General features: G+C 35.7%; 1 protein-coding gene across 3 annotated transcripts in view; it reads left to right on the top strand.

The window, feature by feature from the left end:
* The window catches only part of UCHL3 (ubiquitin C-terminal hydrolase L3), a 52,049-nt gene that overhangs the window by 21,119 nt on the left and 15,594 nt on the right, over window positions 1-15,336 (top strand). For all 3 annotated transcript variants that reach the window (XR_013995573.1, XM_081084188.1, XM_081084187.1), the window contains exons 3-5: window positions 42-198; window positions 883-968; window positions 2,833-2,880. Coding sequence is in view for 2 of the 3 variants with exons in the window: in XM_081084188.1 (XP_080940314.1) it covers window positions 42-198; window positions 883-968; window positions 2,833-2,880 (291 nt within the window). In the remaining variant the exon portion in view is untranslated. The remainder of the gene's footprint in view (window positions 1-41; window positions 199-882; window positions 969-2,832; window positions 2,881-15,336) is intronic.

The raw sequence follows: 15,336 nt of genomic DNA, 5'->3' as shown, positions 1-15,336 counted from the left end.
TATTATTTTCATATTTTGACTATTGGCTTTTTCTTTAATAGTATGAAGTATTCAGAACAGAAGAGGAGGAAAAAATAAAATCTCAGGGACAAGATGTTAAATCGTCAGTATATTTCATGAAGCAAACAATCAGCAATGCCTGTGGAACAATTGGACTGATCCATGCTATTGCCAACAATAAAGACAAGATGCATTTTGGTAAATAACTTTTCACTGCTGCTGTTTTCATCCCTTAAAGCAGTGGTTCTCAACCTTCCTAATGCCGCGACCCTTTAATACAGTTTCTCATGTTGTGGTGACCCCAAAACATAAAATTATTTTCGTTGCCACTTCATAACTGTAATTTTGCTACTGTTATGAATCGTAACGTAATCTGATATGCAGGATGTATTTTCATTGTTACAAATTGAACATGATTAAAGCATAGTGATTAATCACAAAAACAATATGTAATTATATATGTGTTTTCCGATGGTCTTAGGCGACCCCAGTGAAAGGGTCGTTCGACCCCCAAGGGGGTCGCTACCCACAGGTTGAGAACCGCTGCCTTAAAGTATAAGCTAACTTATTGAGCACTAGGTGGTGCTCTAATTCTTTCTTTCAAAGTACTACATAGAATATTTTCCTCCTTTCATTTATAATGGGGATGTATATACTGTTAGAAGAACTAATAATCCTTCTCATTCTTTCATATTGTTGATAAACGGAGGTTTAAGAAACAAACAACTTAAGCCTTATCATTTAGGCCAATATTCTTACATGCCTAATTTAACAGTGAAAAGGTTTTACCTGAAAAATAGGCAGCATGCTTCTAGTATTTTCATATACTAGTCTCTTTGAGATATCAAGCCTTTTTAATTTTATCTTGTTTAATATTCTCAGAATCTGGATCAACCTTGAAAAAATTCTTAGAGGAGTCTGTGTCAATGAGCCCTGAAGAACGAGCCAGATACCTGGAGAACTATGACGTCGGTACCTTCTATTTGTCTTGATTTTTATATGTGGGCAAAGTTTTATGGGATTGTAGATTCAGTTTGGGGGTTTGTCTTGAAGCTGTCATTTTGAACAGTTATGGATTTGGTTGCATCCATTAAAAAGGCATTTTTTTATGTTTCAGGTAACAGTACTAAAATATCCATAAACTACTGCTTCATTTCTATATCCAGAGCTGAATGAGAGAGAAAAAGCAGTTTGTTTTACAAGTTTATAAATATCTTATGATAGACTATTTCTCACCATTCCCTCCCTCCAATAAATATATGTTCTGTATGTCTTTCCCGGGGAATTTGGAGTAAGACTGAAGACAATGGAAAAAACAAAGGTTTAAGGGTAGATGTTAGATCATACTCTACTTCTTTTATCAGCATAATATTTTTGCATGTGTGAAGACAGGCCACAAAGTCTAGTTTTAAATGATTGTACCATTTCATAAAATTTTCTTAGAATGGTATTTAAATTTTATTATTTTTGAAATCTGTTTTTCTTTTGAAGGCATTTTACCTTTTTTAAAATTTATTGTTCAGTTGTACTTGACGTACGATATTATATTAGGCTTTCTACCTATTGGTAACATTAAGCAAATTGTAAGTTCTTTGAAAGTAGAAGCAGTGTGGTGTATATATTACTCAGCTAGAACAGTGCTTTATGCAGAGTTTGTTCCCAGTAAATTTATTGATTTGATTATTTATTTTTACCATTGTAATATAATTTGACTATTTTAAATTGTTTTTTTCTTTAAAAAACCTGCAGAGCTCATAAAACATCTTCATTATACATAAAAATGAAATAACACAAAAGTCAATAGTATCTCACCAATGAGATGTGGCCACCATTGATATTTTTTATAGGGAGTATATATGTATATACACACTTTTTAAAAACGAATATTTGATAACACTGTAATATTGTTTTATAACTTGCTTTTTTCACTTAACTTATCACAAACGTATTACATACCAGTAAGTATATATTTGACATCATCATTTAATGGCTGCATAGCTTTCCATTGTGTAGTATTTTATTTAACAAATAAATTATTGTATTTTTTCCTCTTTTCACTGTTTAAAAAATACAACCATTTTTTTATTTGTAAGTCTAAGGGAGAAGAGATCAATAGTCCTAATCTTTGCAAATAGCTAAATCTTTGCAAATATCCATAAAGATATATACTTATATACAATTATATGTAAATACACAAACTTATAGAAGAGAATTTGCTGGATCAAACTGCATGTTTTTAAGCTTTGATAATTATTGCTAAATTGTCATGCATTGAGATTGTACTTTCACCTGTAATTTACTACTTTGCCCATTTCTCTTCAACTTTGCTAATAGAGGGTATTATAAGAGCATTTTTTTTTTAAGTTCAGGAAACTAAACTCTCTAGCTTCTGGTAAATGCATGCTTTTGCTCCACATTTCTAAACTTCCGCCTGAAGCTGCATGGTTAAGCATAACTACAGCCAGAGCTGCAGAGGAGCATGTAACCTGAAGAAACAGATGAGCTAAGCTTTTTCCGTCTCTCTCGTGAGATGCTTACTTCATTCTAGTCTCAGTTGAACAAAGTGTTAAATGTCAGTCCTAACAATTAAGTTGGGATTCCCACTTGCACCTGGAAATTACAAATAATTCAATATTCAATATCCTAAGTCTTCAGAGATTTGTGGGTTGGAAAGTACAGCAATTCATTCTTAAATATTCTTAAATACTTTAAATTAAACTTTTCCTGAATTTGCTTCAATTTGTTGTTTCATCAGTATTTAGTATTGTTTTCATTTAAAAAGTAGGATATAGTCATTTTCCCCCCTATTAACACCTTGCATTCCTGTTACAGGCTATTCGAGTTACTCATGAGACCAGTGCCCATGAAGGTCAGACTGAGGTATTTCACATTTTTCAAAACTCCTCTGCCATGTGTAAATTTAACCACAAGGTTATTATATAACATGTAGTTTAAAAAAATTCATTGGACTTCTTTTTTTCCTTTGAAGGAATTGGCTCTTATGCAAAAATTAGTCACGAAGTAGCACAAAAACACATTTTAACAACAGGCACATTTATATCGGCCATCTCAGTTTGTCTAATTATTTAGATAGATTGCAGGTTGTGTGTTGTTTGCTTTGGGTAACTGATGGCCTGTGACTTCCCTATAACAGTGATTTTCAACCTTTTTCATCTCATGGCACATATAAACTAATTACTAAAATTCTGTGCCACCCCAAAATATATGTTTTTGCCAATCTGACAAAAAAGATAGGTCTAATTTTGGTTCATTCATACCAGACAGCTATTGTGTTGGCTTGTGTCATTTTTTTATTTGTAAGTCTAAGGGAGAAGAGATCAATAGTCCTGACTAAATAGGTATTGCATGTTTTAATAATTCTGTGATTTTGAAAATCACTGCCCTATGAGATTCCTTTGACTTGCAAATATTTTGAGAAAAATACCTGCACTGTAGTACAGATGGATAACTTGTATGATTTTTAAGAGTCTTTATCACACCCAGCTTCTAGCAAAAAGCTGCATCATTCTCTTTGCTCAGTAAATCTGTTTTGGGGCAATGCGATGATCTTCACCATCTTTACTCTGTTAGTGAGTTCTTCTAGGTTGCCTCTGCTCCTCTCACCCCCTTGTTTCATTCTAATGGTTTTCCTCATTCCCTCCTTCCATTTCTTCTTTTCTTCTCTCAACCTCACACTCCACTCTTGGGGGAAGTTTGTGAAAAGGTATTTTAATCTAAGTGACTATAATTTAATTAAAGTCATTTGGTATATTTATTACACATTTAACACCAGAAGATTATAGATGTTTTTCTTTTTCACCCCATGTGTGACTCTAAACCATACTTTTTAATGTACAAAGCTGACATTGCCTTTATGTCTTAACAATATTTTTTAAATACCTGACTTAAAAATAGTGAACTTAAATATTCCTACTACTTAAAATTTTTTAAGGAGACAACAATTTGATACTACGGTATAACAACAATTTTTCATAGATTAAACTGGATAACTGTGAATGTTTATAATAAAACCATTTAGAAATTTAAACACTAATTCTTCCTAATTATATCATACCTTCTTGGTTGCTGTCAGGTTCTGCTTTCAGAAATGTGGACTTTTGGTTTTTTGACTGTTTACACACAGACACACACATACAGATACACATGCACGCAAAAAATGTCTAAGTAGCTCCAGATTGGAAATTAATGAAATGCTCTGTCTTTTTTTTAATTGCTTTATATGATCCTGGTATGCTTTGCTTTTTTGTTTTTAATTTATAGTGTTAAGCCCTAGCTGATTTTACTCAGTGGTTAGACTTAGAGTGTTGGTTCATGGACTGCAGGGTCTCGGGTTCAATACTGGTCAAGGGCACATACCTCAGTTGCAGGCTCAATCCTGTTAGGGCGCGTGTGGGTGGTAACCAGTGGATGTGTTTCTCTCACATTGATGTTTCTCTGTGTCTCCCCCCCTCCCTTCCACTCTCTCTAAAAATCAATGGGGAAAATTATCCTCTCGGGAGGATTAACCAAAGAAAAAAAATTATAGGGTTAAAATTAGTAATGATGATGATGATCAGCATGAGATTTGTAAACTATGAAAACAGTTATTTGTAATAAAGGAACCAAATGCTTTAATACTTGTTTACTTTTTAAAAACTGTCTTCAGGATACTTCTCTTGCCACCTTTTAGTTGCTTTATCCAAATTACAGCTTTACTGCCTCATGTTAGATAATGTTCAGATCTCTTTTTCCAGATCTAAACTGAATGACTAATATTTTAGAATGCACATATTCTTGTGTGAGTTTATTGTCCTGTGTCTTACACATTTTCTTCCCTGTCTACCATACATTTTCCCCACTAATACTAATGTAATTTAAATTTGTTTAACTTCTTGCCTGGAAAATTAGCTGCTTATGTAAATTTTCAGTCTTTAATGTTTTTTCTAATTCTCATTCATTTTTACACAATTGTGCTGGATTATCTTTTTTGAAATATAACCTGAATCATTTGCTACTGAAATTTTCTAGGGATTCCCTAAATGATTCTCAAGGTAAGGTGGATGGAGAAGTTAGGATATTCTAGATGGCTTTTTCAAATTGTATTCCCACAAGAATTAATCTCTTCTGCGAGTTTTGCATCTCCCATTCTTGGTGTATGTTATAGCCATAAAGTGTATTGGGGCAAAAAAAAAAAAAAGCATTTGCTAACCATTACCCAAGCATATGTAATAATATTCAGTCTCTTTAGCCTCCTTGCTCACCTGTATACAAGGTTTGCTTAACCCTTGTCCTTCCAGTTTTTTTAAAAATATATTTTATTGATTTTTTACAGGGAGGAAGAGAGAGGGATAGAGAGTTAGAAACATCGATGAGAGAGAACCATCGATCAGCTGCCTCCTGCACGCCCCCTACTGGGGATGTGTCCGCAACCAAGGTACATGCCCTTGATTGGAATCGAACCTGGGACCCTTTAGTCCACAGGACGACGCTCTATCCACTGAGCCAAACCGGTTAGGCCCCTTCCAGTTTTTCAACAGTGTTTTCTTTTTAATTATTTCTCTCTAGCCATCCCTCACTTTATTGTTGCTGTGTTTTACCTCTTGCAATTCCCTCTTCCTAAAAATACTCCTTCTTTCAATCTCTAGTCTTCCTAGGTCTACCTGCCCTTCAAGATTGGACTTAAATACCACTTTCTTCATAAAGCAATCCATCCCTTCTACAGACTCTTTTATATGACTCCTATTATTTGTATTTTAACTATTTTCATTTACTTAAGATATATTTATTTATTTTAATCCTCACCCGAGGATATTATTATTGACTTTAGAGAAAGGAATGAGGAGGGAGAGAAGACAGAGAGAAACATCCATGTGAAAGAGAAACATTGATCAATTGCCTCCCGTATGCATCCCGACTGGAGATTGAACCTGCTGGGTAATAAAACAATATTACCCAGTAGCTTCCTGGGTATGGGCCCTGACCAGGAATCAAACCTGCCACCCTTTGGTATATGGGACAGTGCTCCAACCAATTAAGTCACCCGGCCATGGAAAGATGTCTATTTTTTGCACATTTTAGCAGCTCTGAAATTAGGATGTGTCTTATAGTTGACATCATAATTTATTTGGTGGAATTCCCTTATGTTATCATTTTATAATATAAATTATACATCTTATAACCAGTGGTTCCTTAGTTTTGATGAAATGTGGTGTCTTATCACTCTTACTGTGGCTCTTGGGCCTCGGGTTGGTATCTGATTCATTTTGGCTTTCTCCAAAGTATCCAACACCATTCCTTGCACATAGGCACAACACATTTATGAATTCACCAGAATTGGCTCAGAACTATCCTTAGTGGTGTAAGAACTACCAAAAGAAAAAAAAAAAAGACTAAATCTTGTTTTTTCGTAAGCCCCTTAGTAAAGAAAACATATTCATTAGCCTTTATTCCTCAATAGGGCACTATACATTTTTGGAAAGTTTTAGTTCTTTGTTGTGTGGGGCTGTTTTGTGGAATATAAATTGTTATATTCTAGTCACTGTACAGGGATGGGCAAAAGTAGGGTTATGGTTGGGAGTACATGAAACACAGAATTTATTCTTGTATTGTGTATTTTTCCATATGAACAACTATGAATATATTTTTGTCCATGCCTTTATTTCAGTGGTTCCAAGTCACTGAGAGAACAAAAACCAAATCATACATTTCCAAATCCAGACTTAACCAGCTTAAAACTCCTGCAGCAGGAACTATTTTGATAATCATCTCATTTCTGGTCCATCTAATACAGTGATGGTGAACCTATGACACGCGTGTCAGAGGTGACACGCAAACTCGTTTTTTTGGTTGATTTTTCTTTGTTAAATGGCATTTATACATATAAAATAAATATCAAAAATATGTCTTTGTTTTACTATGGTTGCAAATATGAAAAAAATTCTATATGTGATATGGCACCAGAGTTAAGTTAGGGTTTTTCAAAATGCTGGCACGCCGAGCTCAAAAGGTTCGCCATCATTGATCTAACATCTAGGTGCTTAAGTCTTTGAGTATTATCTCCATTGCTTTCTATATGCTAGCACACTGGTTTTGTCATTTTCCATAAATATCTAGGTTTTTCACATTTGTTTTTATTTACTTGCTGCCATAACAGAACACTGAAGACTCGACTTTAACAACAGACATTTATTTTCTCCCGGGTCTGGAGGATAGAAGTCAATATTAAGGTGCCACCAGGGTTGGTTTCTGGTGAGGCCGCTCTTCCTGACTTACAGACAGGTGCCATCCACTGTGTGCACACCTGGCCTTTCTTTGTGCTTAGGGAGAGAGAAAGAGAGAAAGGTCTCTTTCTTTTTTTATAAGGACACCAGTGCTGTCAGATTAGGGCCCATCCTTCTGCTTTCATTTAACTTTAATTACCTCCTTAAAAGCCCTCTCCAAATACAGTCACACTGGGGGTTAGGGCTTCAACATAGGAATTTTGGGGCAATATAATACAGTCCATAACACCATCTTTGTGCTTTCTTTTTTTAACAAAACAAACAAACATTTTTATTGACTTTAGAGAGAGGGGAAGGGAGAGAGATACAAACATGGATGAGAGAGACATTGATCAGCTGCCTCCTGCACGCCCCCTACTAGGGATCGAGCCCACAACCCAGTTATGTGCCCTGACCAGGAATGAAACCGGTAACCTCTTGATCCATGGATCGACTCTCAACCATTGAGCCACGTTGAAATATAGATTATTATATTCTAGGCCCATCTTTGTGTTTTCTAATGACCAAGTTATCTTCTGGGTATACCCTTCCTCTTTGCATAGTCAGCACCTTCTCATGCTTAATTAAGTCTTATCTTAAAAGTAATTTTCAAAGAGGCTTTCTTTCATCATTTGTTAGGTATGTCCACTATGAATTTATTTGTTGTTATAAAATCCTGTTTATTTTCTTTCTGGTGCTTTTTAATAATTTGTTTCTTCTGTTCTTTGTTTATTCTTTTTATTTACTAGAATATGAGTCCCATGTGGGCATATACCTTTTTTTGTCATTCACCTGACAACCCAGGACAGTGCTTGGCATATATAGACATTTATGAGAAATTACATAGTGTAAAAGTAAGGAGCATAGGATGTAGGTTTGTATACTGACTCCACTGCTTAGTAGCTTAGGCATGGTACTTTCATGCATAAAATGAGGATAATAGCATCTACTTATGAAATTGCTGTGAAGAGTAATGAGTTAATCACATAAAGTAATTAGAATGGTGCCTGGCATGTAATGGGCCTTCAATAAAAATTTAGTCGTACTTTTATTTTACTAGGCATTCAGAAAAATGGATATGAATGGTAGAGGATGAAACCAAAAAGGATGAAGTCAAATCAAAGGGCAGCTAGAATTTTATAGACAGTAAGGAACTGCCAAAGATGGTATGTCTAGTACTCAGTATATTGAGTTTAAGGGTCATCTGGGTAGAATTGGATATGGAGTCTAAAGCTCTGGGGAGATATCTAGTCTTTTGTATTTGGGTAATAGAACCTTGATAATTCTATAGAGGGAGAATAGTGGTGAACCACAATGAAATCCTGGGGCATGTGGGTGATAAAGGAGTGGACAGAGGAAGTGAAGCAATAATAACAGTGCAGTAGCAATGGCATTCATCACTGGCATCATTGATGCTCTCTTTCAGAACATTTTCATGGGAATGGAATAGGCAGGAGCCTTATTGTATGTAGAGATTCGTAGACTAAATGAGGTATCAGTAATTTGAGCCACCAAAATACAGTAGTCTTTTAGGAGGATTAGCAGTAGCGTGCTGCTATAGAGTAATTGTTTATTGTATATTTTTCCCTATTCCACCATGATTGTTCAGAAATTTGGACAGTAGCTCTCCACTGTCATTAACTTATACTGAAAGTTACTGCTTTTATGTTTCATTTAAGATGGGAAAGATAAAAACGATGGGGTATGAGGAAATTAAAATGTAAGTATTTTTTTGAATTATGAACAAAGATCAATGATAGAAAATGGAAGCAACCTTCAAGTCAAATATGAAGGCAAGGAAAGAAATCCAAAAGGATATTTTATTTGCCTTCAGACTTTAATTTCATTGATACATATCTAAAAAGCAGTTTCTAAATATTGAGATTTGTTTGTATTAATCTAGGAGCTAACCCAGCTATAAGTAGAAATCTCTTGATTTATTGTTTATTTGGCTTTAAAAAAATGTGAATCTGCTCAGGAACCTCCATGTCAATTTATAATGAAAAATAATAGAAACTGGCACAATTATTTTATTTCTGTTTTTAAATTAAAAACAGTATGCCAATATGGGAAAGGTAGCAAAAAAATACAACACACTTTTAGCACTTTATTTAGTTTGAATCTTTTCAAAGTTCATTTTTAAAACAGTTGAGATCACAACATTTTGTGGCGTTTTTTTTCTTAACATTTTATGAGCATTTTCTTGTTTCATCAAAACCTTCTCATAAATAATTTTTCATGGCTGTATACTCTCATGTGAATGAACCATAATTTATTTTGTAATTCCCTTAACTTTTAGTTTATATATAATTCATTTTTAGAGAGAGAGGAAGGGAGAGGGATAGAGAAATAGAAGCATCAATGAGTGAGAAACTTCATAAATGGCTGCCTCCTGCATGCTCCTACCGGTGACTGAGCCCACAACCTGGGCATGTGCTCTGACCAGGAATTGAATCGTGACCACTTGGTTCTTGGGTGGACGCTCAACCATGAGCCACACCAGCGGGGCATAATTTCCTTAACTTTTGATGTTTAAATTGTTTTCATTTTCAAGTTAAAAATATAACTTCCTTGAATATCTTTATTTATACATGTACTCATTCTGAGATCTCTCTTTAAGGTAGTTTCTTGTAGGTAGAATTACCTTGAGTCAAAGAAATGAACATATTTAAGGTTCTTGTTAAATAATATGAAATTGTCTTTCATTTAATGAACCAGGTAACCTGTTTGAGCACCTACTATGCCAGGTACTGTGTTAGGAGCTGTATGTACACCTGAATAAAACATAGTTTGTGTCTTCAGGGATCTCTTATTTCACTGGAGGTAGCCTCAAAAATAGACCTTGCCAGTGTTTAATTCTATTTTTAGATTTTAAATTTTGGCTTGTTTGATAGAGGGAAATATTATGTTTGATTGCTAATGATCTTTCAAAGATCTTTTGTAAAAGTTTATGAAATAAATTTAAATCATGAAATTGTAATTAATTTAATGAAATGTGTAGTCTATTTTGGTTAGTATTATCCTATAAGAGAAGGATTATTTGAATATTGGGTAAGCAATGGGTATATTCTGATTTCAAGTATGTGTTCATATACAGCATGGGGCAAAAGTAGGTTTATAGCTATGATTATGCAAAACACATTCTTAATAATTATTGTATTATTTTTCGTATGAACGACTGGAAACCTACTTTTGCTTCACCCTGTAGATGTATGCACAATTAAAGTTAAGTCATGTGTTTGTGTTTGTGTGTATGTAGTTGGCTTTTTTTGCCCAATCAATGCAAATTTTCAGAGGGGGTGGGCATAAGATCAAGTTTTATCTTCATTAGATGTGTAATATACCAGTAAGTATAGTTTGCATGGCTTCATTTTACTCTGAAGTATAATTTTTAGTTATTTCACTTATGTTAGAGTTAAAGGAGTTAAGATGCTCACATTTTCCCCCCTGTTTTAGGGATTTATTTTCTTCTTTCTTTGATTTTGGAAGAAACTGTGAAGGTATTAAGAAGAAACTTAGTTCTTGTATAATGTGGAATTTAAGTTCCTGATTATCTTGGGAGAATCAGATGGAAATAGTAAATTAACTCTGATGAAAGTATCATGCATTTTAAGATATATAGTCCAGTTTTGTCAAGAAGTCTGAAATTGCAACTTTCTCGTTTTTCTTCTTTTTCCGTATGCTTTCCATACACCATTCCAACAAGACTTACTGGAAATCTTTTTGGGGCAACTTCATTCTTAAAATTGAGAAATGCTCTGGAACTCCTATTCTTGCACCTTTTGCCTCTGTCTCTTATCTTTTTTTATTGTTGTCATTGCTTCTGCATATCATTCCTTGAATACAGATATGTTTAGAGTATGTGTGGAGTTGAGTGGGAGACTTCAGTTTGAAAGATGGAGTACAAATTAGGACTAGTTATAAGGGGAAATGCCGGGGTCCAACCCCAGCGGGTCCAGGGGTTCCCAAAGGCGTAGACAGAGTCGGCGAAGAAGGAATGACACGGAGACAGCGTTCAGTTGATCAGCAGCCTAGCCAGGATCTCCAGCCAAGTTCTGGTCTGGATCTCCAGAGAGGTTCTGCTTAGGATCTCCAGCCAGGTCCTGTGTCCATGTTCTCTTGCTAGGTTCTCCAGATTCTCCAGCCAGGTTCTGTAGCCATGTTCCCTCGCTAGGTTCTCCAGCCAGGTTCTGTCCAGGTTCTCCAGCCAGGTTCAGTCACCAGGTTCTAGTCAGGTTCTCTTGCCAATTTCTGTAGTCAGGTTCAGTCCAGGATCTTTTGCCATGTTCTCTCACTAGGTTCTGTCTCTAGGTTCTGAGGCCAGTTTCTTTCTAGGATCTTTTGCCATGTTCTCTCCAGCGAAGTTCTTCTGTCTCTAGAGAACGTTCTGTGTAGGTTCTGTGCCTCGGTTCTGTCTCTCTCTCCTCTGTCTTCTTACATCTGTATTTATACCAATTGATTCCAATCCTATCAATCTCTATTTCAAAGATTAGGGCGTTTCTTATCTCCATTCCAGGGAGTAAGGATTATGTAGCTTAAGCATGATTGTTCGTAGTTAAAGTGATTAATTACCCACCTGGCACTTAGTTAAGAGGTTTTATTCCCTCCCTAACTTCAGGGGAAAATCCCTACCTGGGGAAACAACCTTTCTCAGAGACCTTGATTAAAACACATAGTGCCAAGAAGGTGAGCAAACATATTAAGAACAGTATGCCATATATGCCAGGTCCCTTGAAACAGCAAGCATTGACCGGCTCCCGGCAGGGAAATATTGAAATGATTCTTTTAATTCCTCTCTTTCAGAACACTGACATCTTTTTCCATGCATGTGATCAGTTCTTTATCTCATATCACTAAATAACGATGTGTAAATGGATTAAATTGTTTGTTGAAAAGTTAAGAATGTAGTTACTACTACTACATCCTGTTTACACTTTGTTTTTCTTCCTTAACAAATGTTTTGTCCTGAAATTGATCAAAAGGGTCTTTTTTCTTTTTTATTCTTTCTTCATCTTTTCCTTTTTTTTCTCTTCCAATATCTGATTTGAAAATGGAGATATTAAACTTATTATTTTAAAGTAGATTTCTTAGACTGAACTCATCAGTTTACTCTTACATATCTGACTAGATGTAACTCTTCCATCTAAAAATGTCTTCAGCGATAAAAATAGAGTCGAAGTTATAACTGAGGATGGTGGGTTTTCCTGTTTGTTTTGGTTTAAACCACAACTTTCCAAAGCAGAGATTATGTTAGGATTTAAGGTTTTTGTTTTTCTTTCATTTGTAGTAAAGGAGAATCTTACTTGGGGCTATTCTCAGATTTAAAAAGTAATAACATTTCTGTTTAATGTAACATTTACAGATATAGGTCATTGTATTAACAGCGATTTCTTATGTGGAGAATTGTAAATTGAAGTGAGAAAACACAATTGTTAACCATTAGGGAAAAATATCAAGAATGTCTCGAAACCTGTGGGCATCTTGATTTATTAACTGAGCAAAATGAAGAAATTTGCCACTATACAAATTTTCCGTGGATTATATAGTGATATTTTGTGTATTTTGATATCTAGCCCATGTTTTACTTTGACATCTTTGCCAAATGAATATGGATACTCTGTAGGAAAGTTTGCATCTTTTGCATGAATCTGGTTTTACTTTCCTGTTTTAAATTTGGACTTTAAATTTTGTGTAATGCAGTGTATTATACTTGAAATTTACTTGAAGTCTACAGAAATCCATTTAGAATTTAGAATTTTGATTTTAAATTAATAGTTTTATATATGTGTACATGTTCTCACATATCTATACACATCCATATCCTCACGTACGCTTACACATCATAATTTTTCTTTTCATTTATTTATTTTTTTAAAAATTGATTTTAGAGAGGAAGGGAGAGGAAGAGAGAGATAGAAACATCAATGATGAGAGAGAATCATTGATTGACTGCCTCCTGCCCGCCCCCTACTTGGAATCAAACCTGCAAACCAGGCATGTGCCCTTGGCCAGAATCGAACCTGGGACCCTTCAGGCCCCAGGCTCACGCTCTATCCATTGAGTCAAACCAGCTAGGGCAAATACTTGATTTCTTAACAGAAATACTTGTAGGCCTCCTTTTTTTAAAAAAAGGTCTGTATCTTTTTTTTTCTTTATTGATTAGGGTATTACATAGGGGTCCTTATTCCCCCCATTAGTCCCCCCACCCCCCAATCATGCCCTCACCCCCCTGGTGTCTGTGTCCATTGGATAGGCTTATATGCATGCATATAAGTCCTTTGGTTGATCTCTCCCCCTTATTTCTTTTTAGCCTTTACTGCATTTCTAATTCTTCAGTTTTTATTAGATAGTTTAAAGAGCAATCTCTTTTTTTTTTTTTTTATACACACAGAGCATGTACATTAACTGAAGGAAAAGTAAGTTGGCGGCTTTTTGCCAGGTGTACCGGTTAATAATGCAGATGTGTTATCAAAGAAAACACGATAATTTCAAGAGAAACATCCAAAGTGCTTTATTCAAAGTAATGTCCATCGCTAGCTACACATTTCCCCCATCTCGCAGGTAATTTGTGGATACCGTCCCAATAGAACTTTTCTTGTTTTGCGGCAAACCATTCAGAGACCCAATTTTCCACTTCTGTGTACGTTTTGAAGTGCTGCTCAGAAAGTGTGTGTACCATCGATGGGAACAAGTGGTAATCTGAAGAAGCAAGGTCTGGTGAATACAGTGGGTGGGTTAATACTTCCCAGGCAAGATCTTTTAACGTGTCTTTGTGTGTGATGGTGCGTCATCATGAAGCAAAATTACTTTGCCATGTCTTCCGGCACTTTCTGGTCATTTTACAATCAAAGCATGGTTCCAATTGATTATTTGTTGTCGGTAGCAATCAGTATTAATGGTTTCACCTGGTTTTAGAAGGTCATAATACACCACACCTTCCTGATCCCACCAAACGCAGAGCATTGTCCTCTTTCCGAAGCGATTTGGCCTTGCAGTCGATGTTGATGGTTGACCTGGATCAACCCATGGTTTTGTGCATTTGGGATTCTCAAAATCACTTTTCATCGCCAGTCACAATTTGATGCAAAAAAGACTCTTTCCTGACAGTGAAGCAACATTTTACTGATGATTTTTCAGTTTTCCATTTGTCTTTTGTTCAGTTGATGTGGCACCCATTTTCCTTCCTTTAAAATCTCTCCCATTGCTTGTAAACGATCGGGAATTGTTTGCTGAGCAATGTTTAAACTTTCTGCAAGTTGTTTTTGAGTTTGACACGCATCTTCATCCAATAATGCTTGTCATTGTTGGTCTTCAAACTTTTTTGGTTGACCTGGACGTTCTTTGTCTTTCACATTGAAATCATCACTTTTAAAGCGTTTAAACCAGCGTTCACAAATATCTTGAGATGGAGCATGTTCACCATAAGCTTCCCGAAGTATATGATAACTTTTTCTTCAAAATAAAGTAATGAATTAAAACTTCCCGCAAATGCTCTTTTTTTGCCACGAAATTCGACATTTTGAAGCATAAAAATGTCTATGATGTTAACACCTTCAGCAAATTTGACATATGAAGTTTTGAAGCTTGCTGTCAATACAACAAAATAGCATACATATCAAATCACATATATATATATCAACATATGTGTAACTCCATCTATTGAAAAAAGTCTGCATTATTAACTGGTACATCTGGTAGACAGACACACTCCCCCACCTTTTTATTAAAGGTTCAATTCATTAATTTTTAGCCTTCATGGCATTTCTCATTTTTTTATTATTGAACAGATTAGAGTTGCTGACTTATTTTTACACTAGAGGCCCAGTGCATGGATTCGTGCACTGGTGGGGTCCCTTGACATATTCTGCAGGGATCAGGTTGAAACCGGCAGTCCAACACTGCCTGCTGCTCCTGCTTGCCGCTCTTGCTCATCCCGGCTTCACTGCATCTCCTGCCGCCACTGCCGCTTAGTAGGCTCACTGCCGCTCTGCTGCGGTCTTTGGGCTGCGGCAGCCAGCTGTGAGCTCTGTGTCTGGTGCCCGTCTGTCAGCTGATTGGCACTCCCGCTGTGGGAACG

Source organism: Myotis nattereri (genome assembly GCF_964212035.1).
Source record: "Myotis nattereri genome assembly, chromosome: 2".
NCBI lineage: Eukaryota > Metazoa > Chordata > Mammalia > Chiroptera > Vespertilionidae > Myotis > Myotis nattereri.
The sequence above is the reverse complement of the archived record's forward strand: the minus strand, read 5'-3'. Positions and strand labels throughout refer to the sequence as shown.